At 52.1% G+C, this 22,977-nt stretch overlaps 1 protein-coding gene across 3 annotated transcripts in view; it reads left to right on the top strand.

The window, feature by feature from the left end:
- The window catches only part of St8sia5 (ST8 alpha-N-acetyl-neuraminide alpha-2,8-sialyltransferase 5), a 67,722-nt gene extending 54,425 nt beyond the window's left edge, over positions 1-13,297 (top strand). For all 3 annotated transcript variants that reach the window (XM_047526527.1, XM_047526529.1, XM_047526528.1), the window contains 5 exons: positions 1,945-2,031; positions 5,185-5,329; positions 8,176-8,288; positions 9,912-10,004; positions 11,169-13,297. In XM_047526527.1, coding sequence (XP_047382483.1) covers positions 1,945-2,031; positions 5,185-5,329; positions 8,176-8,288; positions 9,912-10,004; positions 11,169-11,637 — 907 coding nt within the window. In that variant the 3' untranslated portion in view covers positions 11,638-13,297. The remainder of the gene's footprint in view (positions 1-1,944; positions 2,032-5,184; positions 5,330-8,175; positions 8,289-9,911; positions 10,005-11,168) is intronic.
- The last annotated feature ends 9,680 nt before the right edge of the window (positions 13,298-22,977 follow it).

Below are 22,977 nucleotides of genomic sequence, written 5' to 3'. Positions count from 1 at the left end.
AGGGAAGACGACAGAGACACTGATAATGGTATGGGAGAGAGGGTGTGGGATGTGGCATGAGGCCTTCAAGGTTAGGCATTCTCTGCAAAGGAGAAGGGAGATGGCGACCATCAGGGTTAATGTGTAGAAGGATCTCAGCCATCACTCGGTGTTTGTGGGAATTTGTTTGAATTTATTCACTCACTTAACAATATTTATCAAGTGTCTGTATTTTGCTAGGCACTCTTCTGGAAGCTGGAGATACAGTACTGAAACTCAATGCATACTTATAAATATGTAAATGTAAATTGATAATTTAAGTAATAATTCTTTCATGAGTTTCAAAGGGAGCATTGTGATTTAGATGTTCCCTTTTCTGAGAATGCCTGAGAATGCTCAGATGTTTAAAATCAAGGAGCATGAAGCTTGGCAGATGGGTTTTCAGAGAAAAGGGACACACCCCTTAAGATGGTTTTATACTCACAGATCACTTCTTCCTGTGTGTCACTGGGCAACTGTGATCTGCCCTGAGACAGGAGGATGAGAAGGGCATGCCATGGTCCTGAGCCTCCTGTGTGCTGTGCACAGTGTGGGGCTTGACTCAGCCCTGCATAGTCCTGAGTTGGGTGTGGTGGCACAGGCCTGCAATCCCAGCTACTCAGGAGGCTGAGGCAGGAGTATTGCAAGTTCAAGGCCAGCCTCAGCAACTTCGTAAGACCCTGTCCCAAAATAAAAAATAAAGTGGTACATATATACAATGGAATATTACCCAGCCATACAGATGTTATGGCATTTGCTGGTACTGGATGGAATTGGAGATGTCATGCTAAGTGAAATAAGCCAATCCCCCCAAAGCAAAGGCTGAATGTTCTCTCTGACATGCAGATGCTGATTCACAATCGGTGGGGGTTTGGGGATGGGCAGGGGAGTGGAGGTTCGCTGAATTGGACAGGGGGAGGGGGGACAAGGGGGATGGGAATGGGAAAGACAGCGGAATGAATTGGATGTAACTTTCCTATATTCATATATGAATACATAACCAGTGTAATTCCACATTGTGTATAACCACAAGAATGGGAAGTTATGCTCCATGTATGTATGATATGTCAAAACACATTCTACTGTCACGTATAACCAAAAGGAAGAAATAAAAAAAAATTTTAAAAAGAATAAAAATAAAATGGCCAGGGATGGAGCTCAATGGGAAAGCACCCCCAGGTTCCATTCCCAGTACCAAAAAAAAAACTTCCTGAGAGAGCTGTGCGAAGGCCCTTAGGGACAGACACACAAGGAATAATGGCTTATTTGAATCAGGTGAGGTAAGACATGCAGACCCAGAATGACCATCATGGGTAGGATGTTTTTATACTCCCAGATCCCTGGACACAGGAGGCATGCCACGCTATGCGGGGCCCAGGGGGAAACCCCAAAACCATCCAGAAGGCTGGATCCAGGGAGAGTCGGATGAGAACTGAAGTGTGTTTTCTTGGGGAGAATGGGCGGGCCATCTTATAGCTGGCCCCGGAATGATTAGGGCTGGGGAGGGCGGCTCTCTGAAAAGGAGGTGGCTCTGCCTTTCTCAGGTTCCCTATGAAAGGCGTGTGGCTGGGACCTGCTTGCTGTCTCCAGGAGCTAGCGAGGCTGCAGATGCCGGCGCAGCGAGATACAGAAAATAAGAAAATATGCTTAATTCAGGGTTGGGGTTGTGGCCCAGTGGTAGAGCGCTTGCCTCGCATGTGTGAAGCTCCGGGTTTGATCCTCAGCACCACATACAAATAAATGAATTAAATAAAGGTCCAGCAACATCTAAAAAAAAATATTTAAAAAAAGAAAAGAAAATATGCTTAAGTGAAAGCACTGGTCCAGGATTCTGCACACAGGGGAGCAGAAAGGTAGCATTTTGGGAATGATGCCACGTGGTCCAGCCTGGCCCGCTTATCTGCTCTCTGTCCTCCACTCCCGCAGGGTGAAGCAGTCGGAGCTGTTCGACAGGTGGAAGAGTCTCCAGATGTGCAAGTGGGCTATGAACATCTCCGAAGCCAACCAGTTCAAGTACCTATCGTCCGTCTTCCCCCCTCTCCTGGTGTGGCCACACTGTCCCTCTTACTGCCACCGCTTTGCAGTTTCACTGTCTGCAAGGCCCAGCTCTGGGTGGCCATCTGCCCTGGAGCTGGCCCTGGATGGCTTAGGAGTCTGGACGGTGGCAAGGTTCCGAGTCCACAGAGGGCGAGGCGGGCAGCCAAACAGCTGCTGTCCCCAGGCTGTCTCCTGCAGGTCTTGCAGCCAGCTGTCTGCAAGGTCGCTGCTGTCACATGGGGCGCACGGTGGGGTTAACAGGCGCCTAGCGGGGGGAGTCTTTGCTCAGGGCCTCCCCTCAGGCCTCCATGGCCTCACTAACCTTGCCTCCCTCTCTTGATCTGCCTTCTCAGAACCTGCGTTCCAACAGCCACATCAGATGCCTGAGCCCCGCCGTAGATTAGCTTCTAATTGCTCTCCAACCACAGTTAACAGGTTATAAACTCCCAGAGAGACAGAGCTCTGTCTTAAAGTTCTGCCGTGGGACCCAAACAGATGGGACATCCGAACATTCCTTCTTCATTAGTGTGAGCGCCAGGGTCCTGTCCCTCCCTACGATCCCCTGGGTTCATGGTATTGTGGTGGTGCAGGTAGACCTGAGGCTATGGAGTGGACAGGACCCTCTACCTGTATCTAAGCTCGATTTCCACGTCAGCTGCAAGCTCAAATGTACTGGGAGCTTCAACACGGAGGAATCCTATCCCGGAGCTGGGGAAAAGGGATTGTTACCCGGCATCTCGTACTAGCTTTATAAATCGCTTATTCCAGTTTGTGGTAATTCCACGCCAAGTCTAGAGGTAGCATAGTATTAAGTGGCACATTTTGAGAAATGTGAATGTCTAAAGTGGTGAGTCCTGAAGAGCAGGTGACCTCTGAGATGGCAGAACCCCGCTCAGGCCCCAAGTAGTTTGCAGAGAGCCACCTTCCATAAAAGTAGACTGAACTGAGCACCGTGCTGGAAGAGTGGGACAGATGCAAGGGCTGTGTGGCAGTCTGCCCCTCAAGGGGCCACTGTGCGCTGCACAGATGGACACCCTGGAGTGAGAAAGGCCTGAGCATGCTCAGGGTGGTCAGTGAAATGTCAAGGGCCATTGTCCAGGCCAAGGGCTCCTCGGTGGGATTCACATGCCTAAGGAAATAAGAAGCAACTGGAAAATGACAAAGGAAACATGAGGGTCAGTGTGGGAGCTCATGGCAGGGATCAGAGCACCACCCAGGACAGCTGAGGAGGGATGTGGAAAGGGAGGTGACATCAGGCCTTGGCATGCTCTGAATGGAAAAACCTTCAAGGCCGGCCAGCTGCCTCCCTCTGCTCTATTCTGAAGCTCCTGGAACCATGATGAGATTCTTCAGCCAGGTCACAGGAGCCTGGTGCAGCACGGGAGGGGGCCTGAGCCTCGCAGCTGCAGGAGAGGAGTCCTGTCCACTCCTCCTCTCCTGTGGCCTACAAATAGACCCTGGCATTTTGGGTATGTGTCAGTCACTTGTAAGCTTGGTTAGCATGAGTCAGTTTCCTCAATGAGGGTACTGAAGATCGAGTTTCTGCACCAGCACAGCTAACAGGGACAGATGCTGGTTTGTAGTGCTGACCTGTGTGGCCTGCCCTATCAGGCTTCTAGCCTCCCCTCTGGAAGCCTTAGTAACATTCTGAAACCCACCTGTCCACAGGAAAGACCGCTGTGACTAGCAGCTAAGCTGGTCCCTAGTGAAGTCCCTGCAAGAAATACAATCATAAAAATAAAAATAAATTCTATAACCTTCCCAGGTTTGGCAAGCCGGAGTCATAGAATTACAGAGGGTCAGAAGTGGCAGAGTCCATCCTGCATACTGCATGTAAGGAAAGAGGCCCAGAAGGGAAGGTGACCTGCCTGGAGCCCCAGGGCTGGCAGTGGCAGAGCAGACACTAGAATCCAGGCCCCTCGTCACCAGGATGGCAACCTAAGTTTCCATCCCAGAACCTGGACTTTCAGAAATCTCCTCCTGGTTCCTCATTAGTGGTCATCGCAGGACTCTGTGGGGAAGTGTCCCTCTCCAGGCTGCCTGGATGCTGGATGCAGTTGTGCCTGGAGTCGGTGTCCTGGGAAGCAGCCGCGTGTGCTCAACCCACTGTTGCTGCTTTTGGAGGAAGGGGCTTCGTGGGCTCAGAGCCCTGACCTCAGGGGGCAATGGTCTGTGCCCTTGGTCAAGTCCAGTGCCCTCTGTATTCAGGGCATTACGTCCCCTGACATAATAGGGCAGAGGAGCAAGATGTGTCCAGGATCTGACCCAGTGAGGTGGCATGTGGAGCCTCCTGGTGTGGCCCCAGAACGCACCCCAGGTGGAACACCTGGTGCAGAGAAGAGAGGAAAGCAGGCCCCTGGCCTGGCTGGCACCCGGGCCTGCTCGCCAGCCCGTTCTCCCTGCAGCTTGTTTCTGGGAAGGCTGGCACCTGGGCGTTAGCCCTGTGGTTTTCATCAGGACTCCGTTTTTTAAAAATGACAAACCCTGACATTTCTGTTGGAACCAGCCAGCATCACCCACCATCCCAGTTTCTGACCCTCCCCGATTCCTGAGTCAGTTTCTGAGCCCACATTTCTGTTGGCCACCAGGGTCTTGGGACCCCTTCAGACAAGTGGCTGCCTTGTCTAGTCTGCGATGGGGGCCGAGGCCCTGAGAGGAGCTCGGGATCCCTGGGGTTCAGTTCAGGCTCCGTAAATGCAGCAGGAGCGGGGTGGCTCTGGAAAGCAGGTCTGGATGGAGGCTCCAGTGGGGAACAGGTAGCAGTGGCACCATCCTCAGGCAGAATTGGGAGGGGGGAGTCCCTGCTATCAGTGGCTGTCACTCAAGCCTGAGAGAGACATGGTAGATGAAGTTTATGGCTCCCAATCTGTGTGCCAGCCTTGGGGACAAGTGCATTTGGTGGGGACGGGGGCAGCAGAAGGCCTCATGTGGGAAACCTGCCTGGGCTGAAAGGACAGTGCCTGGAGAGTCATCGGGAGGCCTGCTGGAGGGGGAGGGGAGCCCGAGTGGAGGTGTGGGGCGGGAGCAAGTGTGGGAATCAGGGTGGGGGAGGCGCAGCAGCATGACCCCTGTGTCCTCCGTGAGGCTGTGCTGTGCCTGGTGTCACCCTCCTGTCTCCCCACCTGGCAGGTCCACTCTGTCCAGGTGCTGCAATGCCCCCGCCTTCCTCTTCACCACCCAGAAGAACACGCCACTGGGGACAAAGCTCAAGTACGAGGTGGACACCAGCGGCATCTACCACATCAACCAGGAGATATTCCGCATGTTTCCCAAGGTGCGCTGCGCGGGGTGTGCTGCGCGGGGTGTGCTGCGCGGGGTGAGGGAGCCCACCCAGCGGAGGCCCTCTGAGTTATACCTGGTGATTTTGCAAGACTCATGCTCTGCGTCTGTACCCAAGTGTCTTAGTCCTGGTTGACCAGTCGCCTGGGCCCAGTAGACTGTCTGCTGGCTTCCTTGGGGATTTTGCCTGGGTGCCATGAACACCAACTGGCTTCACCTGTGTGAATTTGGCAAGAAGTGGTTAAAATCCTGGTTATGGCATTGCTTGCAGAGGACAGCCCGCAGCTATCTGGGAGAGGCATCTCACATCCCCCACTCCAGAGGTAGTCATGGGAGTGAAACAGACACACAAGGCTGTGAGCGCCAGAAAGCACCACCCAAGGCAAATCCAGGCCCTGCGACTTAGCTCATGCCAGATGACCTTGTGGGGCAGCCTTTCACAGCCTCAGTCTCTGTCTCTAACTGGGGGTGTGGAGCAGACATAGGTTCAGCTACTCATTAAAGAACATCCACAATACCCAAGACTTAAGCTTTTCTTTCCTTCCTTTCTCATAAGGAAATTTGGAGGTGGGTTCATAGGCCTGGTATGGTGGCTCTCTGACCCTGAGGGCCACAGAATGAGGGATGCACACATGTGAGCTGTTCAGATCACTGAGATTCTCTTGGGCTGACCTGGAGACAGTTCCTGGCTCCAGATTCTCATGAAAGGGGGTGCTGTACTCAGCCGATGTGGACCAGGTTTGGCCTCTGAAGAGAGGCAGGTCATGTGAGGCATGTTCACTACCAGGCTTTGGGCCAGTTTGTAGAAATGTTGAGTGCAGCCACATGCTGGGGAGCATACCTGTGATCCCAGGGACTAGGGAGGCTGAGACAGGAAGATCCTAAGTTGGAGGCCAGCCTCGGCAAACTTAGTGAGACCCTCGGCAACTTCCTGAGACCCCATCTCAAAATAAAAAATAGAAAGTACTGGGAATGTAGCTCAGTGGTAAAGCACCCCTATGTTCAACGCACACCCTCCCCCCCGACACACACACAGAAAAGTAATGCCGAGTGGAGGTGTGTGCAGGTCTTTCTGGATGGAGCCTGAGGGCCTGGGAAGTACTAAAGTGACCAAGCCCAGAGTCTCCCTGCATTCTTACCAGAGGGCACCAGCAAGACTCAAGCATTGTGGAGCTAGGGGCAGGAGCCTAGTGGTTTCCTCCCACTTCTCAGTGCTGGAGAAGATGGTGGCAAGCCCCCTTTACAAGGTGGGTCATAACCCTGGAACATGAGGCTGGTGACAGGTGACACAGTGAATGAATGTTTTAGTCAGCTGTTTTGCTGTTGTGGCTAAATGATCTGACCAGTACAATAATAGAGGAGGAAAGGTTTATTTGAGGGTTCGCGGTTTCAGAGGTCTTAGTCCATAGAAGGTCAGCTCCATTCCTTGGGGCTCGAGGTGAGGCAGAACATCATGGTGGGAGAAGGTGGCAGAGGGAAGTGGCTCAAATCATCGGGAAGCAAAGAGAGAGACTTCAATCTCCAAATACAAAATATATACCCGAAGCCACAACCCAATGCCCACCTCCTCCAGCCACACCTACCACTTCAGTTACTACTCAGTTCATCCCTATCAGGGGATTAAATCACTGATTGGGTTAAGACTCTTATAACCCAATCTTTTCTCCTCTGAACCTTCTTGCACTGTCTCGCACGTGAGCTTTTGGGGAATACCTCATACCCAAACCATAACAGTGAAACACAGCCAGGCGTGACTTGGGGAATTGGAACAGCCAGGAGTGTGGCCTGCCGAAGCCCAGGGAAAGAGCAGAGGGCACCAGACGTTTTCTGGAAAGGGCCAGATAGTGAGTATTTTGGGCTTTGGAGGCCAGATCATCTCTCTCACATCCCATATCCCAGCACTAAAGCAGCTATGGACATAATAAACAAAGGACAGCAGCTGTGTCCCAATAGCACAGAAAACTGAGTTGTATATAATTTTCACTTGTCACATGTCTTTGGTTTGTTTGCAGCCATTTAAAAATCTAGGGGCTGGAGGCGTGGCTCTTTGTTAGGGTCTTGGCTAGTAGACACAGGCTCTGGTTCCATCTCTAGCAAATGTAAAATATGTTCGTAGCTTGCTGGACATACAAAAACAGGTGGTGAGCCAGTTGTGGCCCATGGACCATAATTTTCTGGTCCCTGAATTCTAATTCAGGTAACAAAGAGTGGCACTTCCCTAAAGTAAGTATTGGGTTTTATAAAAATCCCAGCTTCCCAGCCTCCTGTCCCCACCCTGGAGATTCTGATTCCATGGTTCTTAGATGAAGCCTGGAAATGGATATTTTCAGGTAGTTCTTGACTTATAGAAGTTTGGAAAACATCCATATAAAACATAATATGCCTTTGATGATTTTCCCAAGATAACCTTGGTGTTTTCCTTCCTCTGGTAAAAGTTAAAGAGTGCTTTAACTGGCTTTGACACACCTGTGCTGTTCCTGCCCTGGCCCGCCTTGGCCCAGGCCGTCCAGGGAAATGGGCTGTGAATACCAAGTCTCCCACAGACGCTGCAGCGTCCCCTCTCGAGTTAGCCTAATTCCTGACTCTGCCATTGTGATGCTCCAGGATCTTCCCCTATGTGCTAGGAAGAAGCTGCCTGCAGACTCCTGGGTATCAGAGGTGGGAGGGACTTTTGGGGCCACCTGGCTCATGCACAAAGTGGAGACCCACTTTTCTCCGTTTCCACTGAGGCTGGCTCGTGGGCCAAGAGTTCATAGAGGTGGATGTGGTTGCAGAGATGAGTGTCCCAGATGAGGGCAGGGGTGACCTCGGCTCTGACAGCTATGCCTGTGCCTTCTCCAGGACATGCCCTACTACCGGTCCCAGTTTAAGAAGTGCGCGGTGGTGGGCAACGGAGGCATCCTCAAGAACAGCCGCTGTGGGAGGGAGATCAACAGCGCTGACTTTGTCTTCCGGTAAGAGAACCACCGGCATCTGCACCTGCCATCGGCCCCCACTGCCCTCCTCTTCTGTGACATCCCGTGAAGTGCAGCTCCACCCCACACCCTGAGGCTGCCCTTCAAGCAATTAGCCGCTGATGCCCCAGCCCCGCACACCCTCATGCTCTGGGGTAGCCCTTCCTCTCTCCAGTCATATCCTTTGGGGTAAGTTGTTGGACTCTCAGGCCCTCAGTTTTCACATCTGCAGAATGGGAGGCATGTATTGAGCAAAGACCACACAAGCTGTGAGGTCCTGGGGACTCGTGGACCAGGCCCATGGTAAGGTCCGCTGGCTTCTGCCTCCTTGCAGTTCTATGCTTCCCTGAGCACTGGTTGGAAGCTGGGCAGTCTTGTGGCCTCGCCCTGGCTTTAAGCTGGACTGGTCCTTGTATCACTCTCCCTTATGCAGGAGACCCTGCATAAGGAGACCCTGGCTTTCCTCTGTAGCCTGGGTAAAGATGGGTTGAAAATAAAAGTTTCAAGCAAAGACCCCCCGGTTGAGCCTGCAGGGGGCCCTCAGGGGTTCTGGATCCACAATCACTGGACCACGCAGCGTTGGTAGCAGGGAGGGAGGCGGGGAGCTTTGGTGTGACTGGAAGTCCTGAAATAAAGGCAGCTCTTGCATATTTTGGGTTCCTGGCGGTGCCACTCCAGCCTTCTGTCCCTAGGAGAAGGAAGCCAAGGACACCCTGCACCAGGCTTGGAAGTAGCATCACTGCTGTGGGTGGGTGGGTGACGTGTGAGAGACACCTCCTCCTGCTGCCCCCAGTCAGCCCACACCCCCTGTGGATACCAAGGAGCCCAGAATGAGGTTGAGAGTCCTCCAACGTGGCAGCTCTCCCTGATCCCGAGCCCAGCTGCACGCTTGCCAGAGGAGGCCAGGAAGGCCCTCTCCTGAAGGCATCTTTCAGGGAGACTCCCAGGTCTCTGGGGCCTATGTGAACTTCCGTCCAGGTGCATGACCTTAGGAAAGTCGTCTTGCCCCTATGGGCCGTGGTTCCTCATCTGCAAAGTGGGGTTAGTGAGAGCAGCTTCTTGGAGCTGGGGAATTAAGTGAGATAGCTCACTGCTTCAGCTCGTAGCGCCTACTGCACTGGACACTCCGTCTGTGCCTAATACATGTCAGCCATTGCTCTTTCAAGGTCTTGCCCCTCTGCCTGGAATGCTCCCCACCCTGGCCCTGACCTTCTGGCTAGGCTAGTTCCCTATGTTCTTCAAGCTCAGTTCAAGGATCCCCACTCCCCCCGGCTGTCCTCGCCTGCACTCTTCTCTGGGCCCCCGTGGAACCACTTAGTGCCATGACTCTGTCCTCCAGAGGTCCAGGGAGTACTGAGCTTTTAACTATAGATTTCTTCTAGTGGTTTCTCTGCCTACTGGGTCTGGAACTTCAGCAAAACCAGTGACAGTCTGTTTGTTTGTCCTGATGCTGGATAAGGAGCAAGAGGGCTGCTGTCTTATTACCTGGCCACAGAGGTCCCATCCAGCTGGCTACCTCTGCGTCACTCTGCCCATGTGACCCCTACCTTGCCCTTGCCCCCTCCCCAGTGCCACCTGTGCAGTGACTGACCACCTGCATGGGCTGCCTTGTCTCTTCTGCAGGTGCAACTTACCCCCCATCTCAGAGAAGTACACCGTGGATGTGGGGGTGAAGACAGACGTAGTCACGGTGAACCCCAGCATCATCACGGAGAGGTCAGTGGCCCTCTTTCTAGAGCTGTGCTGTCCTCTGGTAGCCAACAGTCCCAGGCTGCCACTGGACACTGGGAATGTGTCTAGTCCAGATTGAGATGTGCAGGTTGTCCCAGTAAAATATGCCCTGGGTTTCGAAGACTTAATAGGAACAAAAGGATGTAACTTACCTCATTGAATTTTAAATATTAATTCCATCCTGAAATAATAGTATTTCAAAATATTGAGTTAAATAAAATATAAAAATTAATTTCTCCCATTCTTCTTTTCAAGTTGTGTTTACTAGAACATTTAACATTGCACATGAGGCCTGCTTTGGATTTCCTCTGGACAGTGCGGGCCAACCTGCTGTCAGCTAGGGATGTCAGGAGCCTCCAGAGTGTGACCAGGGCAGGCAGCGCCCTACCTGGCTGGGGCCAAGCAGCACCGGAGAAGCCAGGGACAAGGATCTCAGCTCCCCATCCAGCTGCCCGGGGCTGGGGGTGGGGGGTGGGGGGGGTGCCTGGGAGGTTTCAGGGGAGGGGCCAATTTGTTGAGACCCCAAGACGGCATAGTCCCAACGTCCATGTCACTTGGAGGGCAAGAGGAGGGACAGTGGAGAAGTGAGGAGGAGGGGGAGTTGATAAATTATATCAGGTGCCAAGAAAGCAGCAGAGATGGTGTGGAGGAGAGGGCAGGACGGGGTGAGGCCACAGAGGGGGCTGTTCAAGGTACAAAAAAAAGCTGTGCGCGCCGGGGTAAGAGGCTGGGGAGGGGGCTGAGCCAGGACAGGGCCCGTCCTTGGGGGATCTTGGGGAAGACAGCGCTGGGCAGGATGTGAGAGCTCTGGACAGCTTGCACTCCCCCTGTGCCCGCCCTGGGTCATCCCACCCTCTGGGGTTAAGCATGGCCTCTCCTTTGCCCCCGCCGCCACACACTAGATATTTGCCCCTTTGGTCTGGATTGATCTCCGCGGCCTCTTAAAGGGCACACCTTCCTCCCGAGGCGTGGGCGGAGCCAGGAGGGGGCGTGGCCTGGCGCGTTCCCGCCCCCGCCCTTTGCAGAGCCTCCAGGAGCAGGGGCAGGAAGCCAGCCACTGCGGATGAGGATGGACGGAGGAGCGGGGGTCGGGTCGGGGCGAGGGGGGCGCAGGCGACAGGACGCCTCTCACTCTCGGTCCGCTGGCAGGTTCCACAAGCTGGAGAAGTGGCGGCGGCCCTTCTACCGCGTGCTGCAGGTGTACGAGAACGCGTCGGTGCTGCTGCCCGCCTTCTACAACACGCGCAACACCGACGTGTCCATCCGCGTCAAGTACGTGCTGGACGACTTCGAGTCGCCGCAGGCAGTCTACTACTTCCACCCGCAGTACCTGGTCAACGTGTCGCGCTACTGGCTCAGCCTGGGCGTGCGCGCCAAGCGCATCAGCACTGGCCTCATTCTGGCCACCGCGGCGCTGGAGCTCTGCGAGGAGGTGCACCTGTTCGGCTTCTGGGCCTTCCCCATGAACCCCTCCGGCCTCTACATCACCCACCACTACTACGACAACGTCAAGCCGCGCCCTGGCTTCCACGCCATGCCCTCCGAGATCTTCAACTTCCTGCACCTGCACAGCCGCGGCATCCTCCGCGTGCACACGGGCACCTGCGGCTGCTGCTGACGCGGCCACGCCCGGCTGCCCGCAACCGAACCACCTCTCCTCTCCCTCCTGGCGGAACTGGGGGCCCCTGGCCCGGCAGTGCAGGGGCCTGTGGTCAGGCTGTCGCTCCCTCAGTAGTTCAGCTTTGTGCTTAGGTCCTGGGGCCCGGAGATAGGGCTGGGGTGGGGACAGAATCCGCTCTGTCCTAGGCCTGCTGGGCCTGCACTCTCTGCCTCCATCAGCCCACAGGGCGCATTTTGTTGGGCCACGTCCCCAAATCAGGGGCCTAGGAGTTGCAGGCGAATAAAGCACATTTCCACTCAATTTTAGCTTCTGAGAGAGCACGGACTGAAGTGGCCTTGTGGCTAAAGGATGACCCTAAGGGCCAGGGGGAGGAAACAGGACATCTGAGCACAGTCAAGATTTAATTCAGGCTTTGGACTCTTGACTTTTATACCACGGACTAGCCATGGGTTACTATCTCAGAGCTTAAGGCCAACCAGCGACCAGACCTTCCAGTGAAGAAAGAACCGTTGCGAGCTCTCAGGGTTAGCAACCCGGTTGCACCGCCTGAGCTGGCCCACGGCCTGGGTTATTTTCATCCCGAGAGCCAGCGGCTGAAGACAACCACACCCTTTCAAACACATCCTGGGACACACACAGTCTTGGTGCCTCTAGGTTCCATCCTGCATTTGACCTCTTGATGAGAAGGAAATAAAGCAGTCCAGCCCTTTGCACTAAGGTTTCCAAGCCAATGCTATCGACTCAATAAGTGCTTAGCAATTTGCTTCCTCTTCTGTCTCCCTATTTTCAGCTCCATTTTATCCAGGAGTTATTTATAAAGATGCGTTCCTCTTGATGTTCCTGAATACTGCAGAATCCTGCTATACTGTGTTCCTGAATGGGGACAATCAGCTGCAAAGTGTTGCCTTGTCACATGAGCTTAGCGACTGGAAGCAAGGTGGGGCCTCTGACACCAGCATCCCTGAGGTTTCTGCTGTGAAGTGGGACCCCCTGCAGTGCACAGGGACTTGTGGGGCCTGGGCTTCTGGAAATCAGCGTGCCTAGGCTGAGAGCGGTCCCTTGTCATTTTACATCTGAAATCCTTCCCTCTGCTTCTCCCTTCCCCCCAGGTTTCCACCATGATTGTGATTGTGCCTAACAGACTCTGTTGGTGAATTGTCTTAGAACGTGGCTTTGTGGAAGTGTAGATGTCAGTACTAGGAGGCTTTGGCCTGCCCGTCCCTCTGTCCTTCCTTTCCTCCTCCCTTCCTCCTTTCCCTCTCTTCCCTTCCCCTTCCTTCCCTTCTTCTATTCTCTCTTCCCTCTTCCCTTCCTCCTTTCTTCCCTCCCTCCCTCTGACATTTCTGAAGGACCTGTTCTGGTCTTTGGTTGACCTTGGGAAGGCAGAGGTGACAAAGGCACCGTCCCTGTTCCCTGGGGTGGAGGCAGATTGCACACATATTACAGTCCTGGGAGAGGAGCTGTGAGCACAGCAGGGAGGGGGACCTTCTACCTGGTTACCTCATTTTACACGCAGAGCCACAGGGAAACCTGAAAACAGAAAATATGGAACTGGAAGGGTTTTTTGGTTTTGTTTTGTTTTGTTTTTGTACCAGGCATTGAACTCAGGGGCACTTGAACCACATCCCCAGCCCTTTTTCATATTTTATTTAGAGACAGGGTCTCACTGAGTTGCTTAGCGCCTCACTGTTGCTGAGGGTGGTTCTGAACTGGCGATCCTCCTGCCTCAGCCTCCCGAGCTGCTGGGATTACAGGCGTGCACCACTGCACCCAGCACAGTCTCCATTTTTTGAGGTGTTCGTGATGTGTGGATCTAAGCCATAAATATTTACTTTTATAATAGCTAAGACTGACACACTGTCATTGTGTGCCAGACACTATGCTGAGCCCTTTCCCTGCATTATCTCCTGTCACATGACCCCTCAGGTGCGACTTGGGAACTTGCCCACAGTCGGGCACCCGGTGGAGGCACTGCACCCAGGTCTGAGAAGCCCCAGATCCTGCCTTAGCTCCCCAGTCAGTGTCACCGGGGCTTAAATAAGAGGGATCCAGGAGGAGGCCCTGTTCTAGGGACAGATGCTCTGGAAGGCTGTCCTGGGTCCAGGCACAGTATCTGCTTGTGGGTACCTCTCCCCAGTCCTGCCCTGCAGCGGTACTGAGCCACTTTTAGTGACCTTGGAGGGCAACTGAGGTGGTCTCCATGTTTTTCAGGTGAGGAGAGATGCCCAGAAAGCATCCACATTAACTGACAACTTGATTGACTTGCCCAGGGCCACCTGGTCAGCTAGAGGTTCAGCTGGGTCTCACCCAGCCTCCTGACTTACCACCTTTCTCCTGTGGCCAGTGTTGGTAGGAAAATATATTATTGCAAAGGCTCAGAGAGAGCCGGGCATTGACTCTGGAAGCTCTCTGCCACATTTCTCTGCAGCCCTGTCACGGTGCTGTACAGACTACAGTTAAATTTGTATTCAAGGGACATTGATTTCCCATGAACAAAACAACCACCATGTCTTCCTTTGTGCTAAACCGACTGCTCTGGACTTGAAAGGCAGCAAAACCAACCCATGGCTCAGTGCTTAGCCAGGCAGAAAGAAAGGTGACCCAAGGTCAGGCAGGCCTCTGGGACCAATTCAGTGATGCAGCAGCAGAACTCTGCTCACTGATCCCTGGTGCTGCAGAGGGCAGAGACTTGGCACCACCTTGACTGCTGAGTGTTGTGGGAAGCAAGAAGGTGCTTCCCGACCCCGAAGGGAAAGCAGAGCGCACCAGGCCTGGCACTCTCTGTGTATTCCCTGAGTGCTCATTTTGTGCCAGGCCTTGGGTTAGGTGCCAGGGGACAGGTACTGAGCACAGTGTAGTCCCTGTGCTCCTGATGTGACAGTCTGGTGTGTGCGCACAGACGTTGAGTGAAGCATCCCACGGACACACAGGAGCGCTGTGTGTGGAGTGCAGTGAAGTCCAGGTTCAGGGACAACTGCCTGGTGTGTCTGTGCAGAAGTCAGTTCTGAATCCTGGAGGTTGTCAGCATAAAGATTGTCATTGCCAAACAGGGGCTACTTCTCAGGTCTCCTTGACAGCAGTGTGACATTTGATGCGGCTGGCCTCTCTGGTCTTCTCAGAGCTCGCTCTGTTTCCCAACAAACCGTTCTTCCCCTGACGTGCCTCCTGCCTCTCTGAATGCTCCTCCTCAGGCTTCTTTGTGACTCATCTTCTGCGAAGCTTCCTCAGGGTTCTCTGCTCTTACTAGGAGTACTGCTGCAGAAATGTCATCTCCTCACAGCCTCCAGGTCTCCTGTCCTCACTTCTTACCCCGTCACCTGCAGGCCCATCCTCCCTGGGAGCATCAGAAGCATCCCCCAGGACCTTCTGTGCGTCCACACCTGAGCAGCATCTTGACCCCAATTTGTCCTTGGATGGTATAGTTAAAAGAATAATCCGGAATCAGAGTCTCCTCCTACTGCTTAGTAGCTCAGTCTCTATGTTTATTTGTTCACCAAATCTTGTCAATTACAGCTAGCAAATACCCCTGGAGTTCATTCCCTCCCTGTGTCAGCTCTTGCCCCAATTCAGGCCCTTCTGGCTGTTCTTTTTGCTGTCAGAGAATCACCATCCGAAAACACCTTTTGTGGGTCCCATTGTCTGCCATCCTTCCCATGATCCTCCAGGCACTGTGCCTTTGCACATGCAGATCCAAGTGCCTGGAACCACCCCACGCTCCTACCTTCTGCTTCCGACCTTTGATCTGGCCACTTTCCCAGACGAGGTCCAGTTATGGCCCCTGCCACCTGTCCTCTACGGTCCCAGGCCAGGCACTCTCCTCTGTGCCTCTGCCGTGACCAGCGCTGACTCTGTTAGGACATCCTCAGAACACACAGCCCAAGTGTCTGTGTCCTCGGTGGAAGGTCTGTTTTTAACTCAAGGCAAGGCCCAGTATCTGGTTCATCTTTGTGTCCCTCGCACTGGCACAGAGCCACACTGGGGGATGTTCAGCACATGCTCACTCCTGTTAGGAGCTCTCTGGCTACCTCACGGGCTCCAGCAGTTCAGGAGACCCCATTAATAAATCGGCTAACATCACAGAGGAGTCATAAGTGAGCACAGTCCTCTGATGGTAATTTTTATTTTGCCTAGTACTTTCTAGGTAGGCACCCATCCTGTGGAGTGGGGTCCTGCTGGCTCTAGCACCCAGTCTCTGCTTTCCTCTTTTTTGGGGGGGGGTTTCTCCTTATCATAATCTTCTTACTCATCTGCTACTTGGTTGCTGACTGATCTCTTTCTCTAGCTTAAGAGAAAGAAGGGAAAGATTCTGTTTTTCTTCCTTTCCCCTCCTTCTTTCCCCAAACCCCTTGAGATAAGTCAGGATCTTACATTTCTGCAGCTGAAGTGCAAGGTGGGCTGTAGTATACAAGGGATTTATCAATAGTGTCTCAAAAACTAGACACAGGGCCAGAGTTGTGGCTCAGTGCTAAGTGCTCACCTAGCACATGCAAGGCACTGGGTTGGATTCCCAGCACCACATAAAGATGAATAAATAAAATAAAGGCATCATATATACCTATAACTAAAAATATATATTAAAAAAAAAAAACAACTAGACACAGTGCTTTATTTTTGGCTGAGAAACAAATGAGCTGAGCTTTTCAAAATGTCTGTTTCAGTGGAAGGCCAGGGACTCGTTCCCATGGGGTTGTGGGTGGAGGCTTCACTCTGAGTTCAACACCCTCTCTGGCCTGGTCCCTCTGTAGGAAGGGCGCCTGATTGTGATTCATGGGTCAGGTGAGGCCAGGCTATGGGTATGAGGATGGTCAAGCCAGGGTGTGCTTTCTGCTTTTCTTTTCTTTTTTTTTTTAGTTGTAGGTGGACACAATACCTTTATTTTTTTATTTTTATGTGGTGCTGAGGATCAAACCCAGGGCCTCACGCATGCTAGGCGAGCGCTGTACCACTGAGCCACATCCCCAGCTCTCTGCTATTCTTGAGTGGTCTAATCAAACGAGGCCAGTCTGTGGAGGCTGATCACATCTTAGACATCCTAGCAAGGCAGTGTGCTCCTCAAAGGCAGAGTATGGATCACCTAAGTCAGAATCATCTGGGTGCTTGTCAAAATGGCCACCTCAGAATCTGGAGGGGGAGGTGATGCCAGGCTTCAGTACGAGCGTCATGCCCAGTGGGGCTTTGGGTACACAACTGCTAGTGGTTCATTGGTGCTGCCATCAACTAGCACTGTCTGGCCTGAAATCCAGAGTGGAATCCTGAGTGAGAAGAAGATGGAAACAAGAATTTGGCACACGAGCCAACTTCTACATTTTTATATTTAAATATAAAATATAACCTGCAATTAACCTAGCAACAAAAAATCAAATGCTTGGCAACTTATGATATTGACAAAATCTGTTTTGTCTCAACACTTGCAAAGATTTCTTTCTCTTTTTAATTTTTAATTGTGGTAAAATCCACGTACCATAAAATTGACCATCTTGATCATTTGCAGTCCTGTTAAAACCATTCACTTTATTGTGCAGCCAATCTCCAAAACTCTTCTCATTTTGCAAAATTAAAACTTAAATCCCATTGACTGACAATGCACTTTCCTCTCCCTCCCTGCCTGGCAACCAACTATTTTCTGTCTCTGAATTTGTCTGCTCTAGGTCCCTCATGTATGTGGAATCATGCAATATTTGTCTTTTTGTGACTGGCTCATTTCACTTAGCACGATATGTGAAAGGCGAAGTATAAAGAATCACTAAGGCAAAGCTGCTTTCAAATGACATTAACAGTGTCCCTGTAGCAGAATTCTGATTTTTGTATTTTCTTTGAGCAGTCCTGGGCCCTCAGTTGACCTCTGGCTTCTAGAGACCTGGGCATCTGGGTGGAGGGCAGGTGCAGGCCTCATCTTGCTTGGCCAGTGGGGCTCGGCTGTCCTTGCTACTGTGTCCTGAGTGACAACAATCTTTTTAAAGGTCTTTAGATATTTTCTCCTGCATAATCTCTTTTGTGAATTTTTTTTCATTTCAAAGAGAACCATTTACATAAGCATGACAGCTCTTGGCCACCAAGCCAGAACTCAGTGACTGTCTCCTTCCAGTTGGAAGATGCTTCCTTTGGCAATGAAGTCATGTGTGTCCTCCAACTAATGAGCTGCTCAGCTTCGGAGTACACCTTCGATCTCCTGTAGAACTGTGGTTCTCAATCCTGTGTGTACTTTAGAATCACTGGAGTTCTTTTTAAAACAATTCCCATGCCAGGTCCTCACCTTCAAAGATCAGGGAATCTACTTCAGTTGTCCTGCGGGTTAGCGCCCAGTATCCTCACCTTAAAAGATCTCCCAGGCTGGGTGGTTCTTTCATATAATGGTTGGGAATCTTCCTCCAAGCAGAGGCTTTGGCTTTGGCTGCACACCAGAGGTCATCTGCAGAGCTTTAAGAAATTCTCAGGGGACCCCACCCCAAGACTTTCTGATTCTGCTGATCTGAGATGTGACCTGGGCTATTAGCGTTTTAAAACTCTCCAGGTATTTCTAATCTGTAGCAGGGCTGGGGACTGCTATTCCAGGTCTCTAGTTCTCAAATTTGAGCCTGTGTCAGACACCCTGAGAGAGCTCAGTGGCTTTGGGCCCCACTGGAGTCTCTGGGTCAATAAGGCTGGTGGAGACTTAATAGCAAGTTCCTAAGCCATGCTGCTGCTGGCCCAGGGACCACACTTCCAGGATCACTGCTCTGGGTGATCTTTTAGTGACATTGGCCCTATACCCCTCTATTCTTTTTCCTGGTTTGGGGGTTGTTCCCTTCTTTCAAATCTGTTTCAGTTCTGAGACTTCTTACAGGTACCAAATGGCTTTTCTTCTTCAAAACATTTTAAACACTTAAATAAATATTATGAAGTCTTTTAAAAGCAAAGTAACCTCCTCCCTGCCCCAGGGTTCAGAGGCTCAGAGTGTGCCTGGATTAGAAATTCATCCATGCTATTAGGATTAGGGTACATTTTGTAATCCAGAGCTATGGAGTTGGTGATGCTTTGTGGCTAGTGCTGGGGTGGGATCTGAGGGCCACACTGTACCCTCTAGTGTAGGGAAGACCCGCCTGGCCCACCTGGGTGAGGACCTGGCCTTCTGACTCAGATCCTGCCTTCCCTGCATGACTGTGCAAAACCATCAAGGCAGGTGGCATCGAGGGAACATGCAAGGGAGGTGACCTGCCTTTGGAAAAGTCTCCAATTGGAACCTGCTGGTCGGTACCTGGTTTCTGCCTCCACTTCTCTTTCCTGCAGCCAGGGGAGAATTCCCTGCTCTTCCCTCTGAAGATGTCCCCACATCAATCCTGTGCAGCTCAGAATTCCACTTCAGCCACAAAGTTTACAAGAACCCTTGAAGATCTTGACAACTTATTAAAGGAGAAAATTACTAGTTTACCAAAACAAGGTAAAACACACCTCACTTCCCAGGACTACTTATCAGCAAGTTCCCAGGTCACTGAGGACTCGAATGAAGGATGATGAATGAATGAGATGCCATAAAACTGTGTCAAAAGCCAGTTTGCAAACAGCCAAACCTTATGATCTTCGCTATAATTTCAAATTCAATTCTAGTGAACTTGGTTCTAGTTTTTAGTAATAAAGCAAGCTAACGGAAGGATAGCAGATGCTAGATGTAACCTGAAGTGTCAGCTCACAGGTCAACAGTGAAGGCATCATAAGATGGGATCCACGCATCTCAGAAGCCACAAGCCATCCAAGGCATGTAGGTGGCAGTAAGCCCAAGGGCAGAGGGTGTTTTAGCTCACTGCGCTGTGTGACATCACAGCCAGGCAGAGACTTCTGAACCTTCAAACAACGATCAGCAAACTGTCACTAAGAAGGTGAGGAGGCATCTTTTCCACCTTGGAATGATTTTAATCCCCCGAAACTCAAATCACACTCAAAGAAGTCTTGGTGCTTCAGAGATCAGCCCCCCATTATGGAGAAGTTCATTTAAGTAAAATGGTCCATTATCTGGTGATGCCTGAGTTGGGAGACCCTCTTCTGCCCCTTTGACTTCAGCGATTCTCTCCTGCTACCTCTCCTCCAGGGAAAAAGGACAGGTGGGAGGAGAGACCACCCCTTCCACCTTCCCACCTCAAGGGACCTTGCAGCGTGGTCCGTGCTGTGGCCAGAACACCCTCGTCCTGCACCTCCAGCTCTGCTTGCAGCATCCTCTTAAGATGCACATGGAGAAGGGGTCAGGACCTCGCTGGGGAGCAGGGCTGGCTTGGCAGCAACTCAGACCTGGCTTAATTTCTGAATTTAAGAATACTACCCTTTTCCCCGCGGGGAGACACTTCTACTTTCCCAACATGTCCACCATTTTCTCACTGGGCTTCTCCGCACCCTGGGAGGAGGATAGGGAAGATGGTAACAACCCTACCTGGGCCCAGGAAGATGGTGGTGGTGTGCCCCAGGTCACGGGGATTGGCAGTGGAGGTCTCCTGTTGGGTGGCCAAGGTTTTCCAAGGTGGCCAGTGCTCCAGAGCGCCATCCCCCTGAGTTAGCCTCTTCTTCCTGCTGGGGTTATTTGGTCCTGCTGTGGGCTTTACCCCTGGCCTCACAGCCTGCCCAGCATCTGTGTGAGGGGCCTTGGGCAAAGCCCAGGGCACCAGAACCAGCAGCACGGGGTGTCTGTACCTGGTGGGGACAGTGGGGCAGCAGCGGTACTTGGTGCCTGAGCCAAGTGGCAGTGTGGAGGGAGTCCTTGCCAGTGTCCTGCTGCTCTGGCTCTTTGGGAGGAGGCTGGCAGGTGCCAATTGGTGCTCCTGCCAGTCCCCCTGGGAGTCAATCTTAAATACTTATCCAGGGGGATGCTCGACCCTCACAGTGGCTGACTTTTGAGCAAGTCCCTCTGTCCAAGGTCTCTCTGTGAGGTGGCCAGTCTTCCCCACACTCTGCACATGATTTAGGGAAGTGGCAGAAGCTTGATGGCCTGCAGATTCCCTTCCTTGACCAGCTTGACATCACCATAGAAAGCCATAATGCTCCTACAGTGCAGTATTTTCTGAAGTGTGAAATGTGCGTATGTTTATTTTATTTTATTTTTTTAAACAAAGTGAGCACTTCATCCCAGTAAGCAGAGAGTGGTCTGCTCAGAGTTCATCTGGAGTCAGTCCCCTGCCACCTCCTCCCCAGATGCAGCCAGGACAGATGCAGGCATCAGCCAAGGAGCGGGGGAAGAGCTTGCCCTGGGGCCAGTGCCCATCCCTGAACCTGGAGTGGCTTCAGTCGGGCGTGATGTGTTTTCCAGAGGCCCCAGTGGGTGGCAGTGACTTCACCTCCCAGCTGCCTTCTTTGGTTCCTTCTCCAGCCTTCTCTGCTGTCCTCTTCAGGAGCCAAGCCACGCTGCACCGTCCTCCAGGGAGCCTGCCCCACTGGAGAAGGAAAGGGAGGCCCGAGGTGGCCTTTGCTGGGATGTGGGAGAACCGCCTTTGGTGTCAGAAGCCCCTCTCTTGTCCCATTGATTTGCTCCCCCTGGCCCTGGACAGAAACGCTGAGCCATTCTGAGACTTGGGGGAGGAGGGCCCTGTAGCGCTGGCCTATCTTTATGCAAATGTGGCTTTGGAAGTGTTGGTTCCTACAAACTATAATTCTAGCTGCGTGTGATTCTGCAGTGATGGGTGGAACCCTAGACCCAAAAACATCATCAGGGTACTCTGTGTCTTTCACTGGGTTGGAAAGACCCTCAATTTCTACCCAATAAAAACAAATGGTTCATCTAGCAAAGACTCTGCTGTGTGTGTGTGTGTGTGTGTGTGTGTGTGCGCGCGCGCACATGTGTGCACATTAGGCTGGATTGGGCTGATAATAGCACAGCCCACTTTGAGGAGGTTGCGAGGTATCCCCAGGGGCTCATGGCCACCTGTGCACATCTTTGGGCAATGTAGGGGGTACCTGAAGATCAGGAGACCTGCGTTTGTCTGGCAGAAGTGGCAATCTAATCAAGGGAGGAGGTGGACTCAGGACGAGTTCAAAGACCAGAAGAAAACTCAGGTGGACTGCTGAATCGACAGCCTAATAGGTGTGCAGGGACCTGGGGAGAGGTCAGTAGGGGGAGGGAGTGTCCCCGGGGCTGGAGCTGCCTGGAGCAGGTGAGATTAGAGATGTGCTCATACCTGGATCCAGATCCTGCCGCTCTGCAGACCTGTCTCTCTCTGAGCAAAATGACTCCATCAAGGTCCTGGGTCACCTCAAAGGCACCCAAGCACTTATAACCCTCTTATAAAGGATGACAGTAGGTTGGGAGTGTAATTCGGAAGTAGAGCACTTTCCTAGAGTGTGCAAGGCCCTGGGTTCAATCTCCAGCAGCACAAAAATAAAAAAAAAAAAAAAACAGTCTCCTTCAGTGCTCTTATAACAGAATTTCATATATATAGAAACTTACTTTATGGGGCAGACTGCCTGGGCAGGGTCTGCCTGCCTCCAGAGATGCAGACAAGATGGCTTGTGTTCCCCACAGCTGCGCCTTTGGAACCTTGGGAGCCTTCCTCGTGACACTCCCAGGGGCTGATGGTGTTCGGGCCCCTCTGCTCTGGGGCCGTTTCTGCTTTAGATCTGTTGACCATCCAGATGTCAGACATAGCTCTTTCTTTGGTACCAATGGTCACAACAGGGGTTCCAGAGTGTGGTGAGATGACAGGGGAAGGAGGGAAACCACTTCCAAACAGGGGACCTCCAGTGAAGTCCGTCCTGACGCCAGCCGCTGCCCTGTGGCACTCCTGTGGCCCGGCCCCGCCTACCCCTCCTGCCCTGGCTTCCTTCTTTGCCTGCTGGTCCTCCTCTCCCCACTTCCTCTCAACAGTAGAACACAGTCCTGCCATTTCCTCCCCACAGCTGTTTAAGCATTCTCTGGAGTGCTGGTCTCCTGCTGAGCCTGGGTCTCAGCTTACCTGCCACCTGCCACCTTCCAAAGGAATTTTCTCAAAGGGAGACCATTTATTTCCTCCCCAAGATGATTATAATGACAGCTGTAAGATGTTTACATGCTTCATTTTTCTAATTATAAGTGCTAAACCCTGAACCTAAAACTGGAACCTAAATACTATGTGAGGGTCCTCCCTGAGACCTGGCCACTGTCTTCTACTGTATCATAGTAGGAAAAAGAGCTGAAGATCTTCCAGAAGAAGAAGGGGGACTACCATAAATATTTTTGAATGAACGTATGTATGAATGTCGTTTGCCTATTTACCTCACATCATTCATCAAGTTCATGCTGTTTGCCACTTCATTCATTTAACAAGTATTTTCTGTGCCCCTGTATTGGGCCAGGCTCCCTGAGGAACTGGAACATAACAGTGAGCCAATGCACATGTCACCACT

Source organism: Sciurus carolinensis, chromosome 15 (genome assembly GCF_902686445.1).
Source record: "Sciurus carolinensis chromosome 15, mSciCar1.2, whole genome shotgun sequence".
NCBI lineage: Eukaryota > Metazoa > Chordata > Mammalia > Rodentia > Sciuridae > Sciurus > Sciurus carolinensis.
The sequence above is the reverse complement of the archived record's forward strand: the minus strand, read 5'-3'. Positions and strand labels throughout refer to the sequence as shown.